General features: G+C 37.4%; 1 protein-coding gene across 1 annotated transcript; it reads left to right on the plus strand.

Moving 5' to 3' along the window:
* The first annotated feature begins 1,021 nt into the window (after positions 1-1,021).
* LOC140765220 (probable xyloglucan endotransglucosylase/hydrolase protein 32) lies at positions 1,022-3,052 on the plus strand. Its single transcript, XM_073104193.1, has 4 exons — positions 1,022-1,261; positions 1,353-1,453; positions 1,548-1,765; positions 2,282-3,052. The coding sequence occupies exons 1-4, from the start codon at positions 1,051-1,053 to the stop codon at positions 2,637-2,639; spliced, it is 888 nt and encodes a 295-aa protein (XP_072960294.1). The 5' UTR covers positions 1,022-1,050; the 3' UTR covers positions 2,640-3,052.
* The last annotated feature ends 45 nt before the right edge of the window (positions 3,053-3,097 follow it).

Below are 3,097 nucleotides of genomic sequence, written 5' to 3' on the forward strand. Positions count from 1 at the left end.
TGATTAGCAAGCAGAGGCTTCATGTGTTCAAACTCATTCACATCAATTTTATTAGGACTGCATTCTCCTACTTAAAGTTGCATTAACTATTTGCCCTTCCAGAGAAGTCAAAGAAGTAGCACTATAGAGAAAGAAAGAAGTGTGGAATTTATAGTCTTCGTTGAGTTAGGTATATTTCAGTCAAACAATTATGCCACTTGTATTTAAATTCAAAAGAAAATTAAATTTTTTTTTAAAAAATCTATACTACTTGTATGAGATTTCGTGATTAAACCTCATCTTTGGGTTATTTCTAATCCAAGATTGGCTTCTTTTCTTCCTAGACTTTATCTTTTAGACTATCAAAATATGATTAGCTTTTCTTTTTTTCCTCTTTATTTAACTTCTAAAATAACTTCTAGAAGTGAAGACATAATAGCCTCTTAATTAAACCTATGATGTTGGAATTTAAACCCATAAATGCACATACAGCAGAAGCCTATTTAACGATATGATCACTATCCCATTGGCAACTTAAAAACTATCTTTCTACCCTAAAACACGGTTAGTAAAGAATATTTTAGTAGATTTAGTTAGTGTGAGGATAGATCAAAAACTTTCTCTAAGGATTGATTATATGAGAAATTATAGGCAAAAATGAGGATAGAAAGAAGAACACACCAAAGAGAAGAAGAAAAAAAAAAGCACTAAAATGCAGAAGGGGTGTAATTTGAGACTTCCCCATATTTTTGAATAATATACCAAAGCAGAGCACATTCTAGTTGAAGAGTTGATTATTCACTCTCAAACAAAAATTAGGCCACTCGATTGACATCCCTGAAGAAATGATGGAAACTGTTGGTAATTCTTGCTGCAAATCCGGGGATATGTTGGTTTATTACCACCAAGGTTGTTTTCTGGAGCATTGGGCTTAAGCTTGTCTTCATCTCCAACTTCCATCAACCTCCCCTTACTTTCCTATCACCTTCTTGTGCTTGGACCCCACTCCTTTTGCTATTTATAGCACATTGCAGCACCCCCCCATTCCTGCAACTCAGCTCCTCTCCTCCCATGGCTTCTCTCCTTCCTCTCCTCCTCCTCTCCCTCATCTCCATCTCCATCTTCCATTCCACCATTGCCCAGCCTTCTCCTGGGTACTACCCAAGTACTAGATTTAGGCCTATGAGCTTCTACAGAGGTTACAATAACCTTTGGGGTCCTCAGCATCAGTCTCTGTCTCAAGACCAGTCAGCCTTAACAATTTGGCTTGATAAGAACTCAGGTTCTACGAGTTTGTCTTTGTGTTAAGTTACTTCTATACACTCTTTTCTCACTTGCTAATCTCTCTGAGGCCAACATCAAACACCTTGTAGGAAGTGGATTCAAATCGACTCGCCCGTATAGAAATGGATACTTTGCTGCCTCAATAAAGGTCCAGGCTGGGTACACAGCTGGGGTTAACACTGCTTTCTATGTGAGAGAGCTTATCCTATTCACCCTCTCTCTCTCTCTCTCATTTTACATTAATTTTTGTTTTATTAATTTGGTGATATTGGGGTGATTTCTAGCTATCCAACAATGAAGCACATCCAGGATTCCATGATGAGATAGACATTGAGTTCTTGGGGACAATTCCTGGAGAGCCATACACATTGCAGACTAATGTTTATGTTAGGGGGAGTGGAGATGGAAGGATAATCGGAAGAGAGATGAGGTTCCACCTCTGGTTTGACCCCACTGCAGACTTCCACCACTATGCCATTCTTTGGAATCCCGACGAAATTGTGTAAGTATTTCTATCACATCAGATATCAGTAAAAAATAAACAAATGTATTATAACTAAAAACAAAAGTAAAACCACATGATTAACTAATTAACGATGCACACTATAGCATATCTTACTTTTAAGTAAAGTCCATGGCCCACTTAGCGTTTGTTATAGAAATGCATGACTTATATCTAACTAATATACTCCCTCCTTTTCAAGGCAACTATTAGGAATTCTAGCACATGCTATTGTCATAGTCACTCCACCTAATTAATGATTGATGTGGCTTGTAGAGGCATGAGAATTCTGGTGCTAATTTGCCTTCACATCTAATAGGGTTGAAATTTATGATTCAAAATTTCTATTTCGATTTTGAATCCTGAATATGTATATATATATATTTCAGGCCAGAGATGTGGTCCAAAACAAATGCCAACAAAAAAATCTTTATGATCTTGGCTCTGAATTTGAATAAGTTTTGGCTCTTGATGAAACTTTAATAAATAACTTAATTCTTATATTAATGTGTGCAGATTCTATGTAGATGATATACCGATTAGAAGATATGAGAGGAAGAATGAGGCCATATTCCCAGACAGGCCAATGTGGGTCTATGGATCCATCTGGGATGCATCCTCCTGGGCCACCGATTGGGGCCGGTACAAGGCCGACTACCGGTACCAGCCGTTCGTCGCAAAGTATACGAGATTCATGATCGGCGGCTGCACGGCATTCGCACCGCCGAGCTGCCGTCCGGTGCCGGCTTCGTCGTCAGGCTCGGGCCTCAGCCCTCAGCAATACAATGCGATGCAGTGGGCTCAGAGAAACCATATGGTCTATGACTACTGCCAGGATTTCAAAAGGGATCATTCACTCACTCCTGAGTGCTGAGGTTGAAATCTATTTGTGTTTTGGAAATGGTTTGCTTCATTTTGTCTCTTGCATTGTTATGATATGTTTACATGTCTTTAAGGAAATAGCTGCCCTACTACAGTCTGTTAGTAGTTGAGGCGTTTGTGATCCTTTTTTTTTTATAATTAAAATATATATATATATATATATATGTGTACTACTATTTTTATTATAATTATGAAAGGCGAGATGTTTGTGTGCTATTTGTTTCAATTCACACCTTGAGACTTGGGAAAGGAAAATTATTGAAGAGCTACATTGTAAGCACTAGATGGAGTTGGGTATTGTGGTAGTTGAGAAGTTGGTGGTCAAATTGTGTTGGGAAAATAAAACTAATCCTATTCGGATTATTTTTTATTGTGATGAATAAATTTAAATTGTTGACTTTTGTATAGCAGTTTTAATTGATATGAGCAATATAAAATAAATAAATAATA

Source organism: Typha angustifolia, chromosome 8, assembly GCF_048772165.1.
Source record: "Typha angustifolia cultivar Huaian chromosome 8, ASM4877216v1, whole genome shotgun sequence".
In the NCBI taxonomy this organism is placed as follows: Eukaryota; Viridiplantae; Streptophyta; class Magnoliopsida; order Poales; family Typhaceae; genus Typha; species Typha angustifolia.

What these genes read in the sequence shown, in the direction of transcription:
- LOC140765220 (XM_073104193.1), top strand. Translation starts at nt 1,051, where the DNA reads ATGGCTTCTCTCCTTCCTCTCCTCCTCCTCTCCCTCATCTCCATCTCC. An exon ending in GGGTTAACACTGCTTTCTAT is followed by an intron (nt 1,454 to 1,547) that starts GTGAGAGAGCTT and finishes GGTGATTTCTAG; the next exon opens with CTATCCAACAATGAAGCACA. An exon ending in TGGAATCCCGACGAAATTGT is followed by an intron (nt 1,766 to 2,281) that starts GTAAGTATTTCT and finishes TAATGTGTGCAG; the next exon opens with ATTCTATGTAGATGATATAC.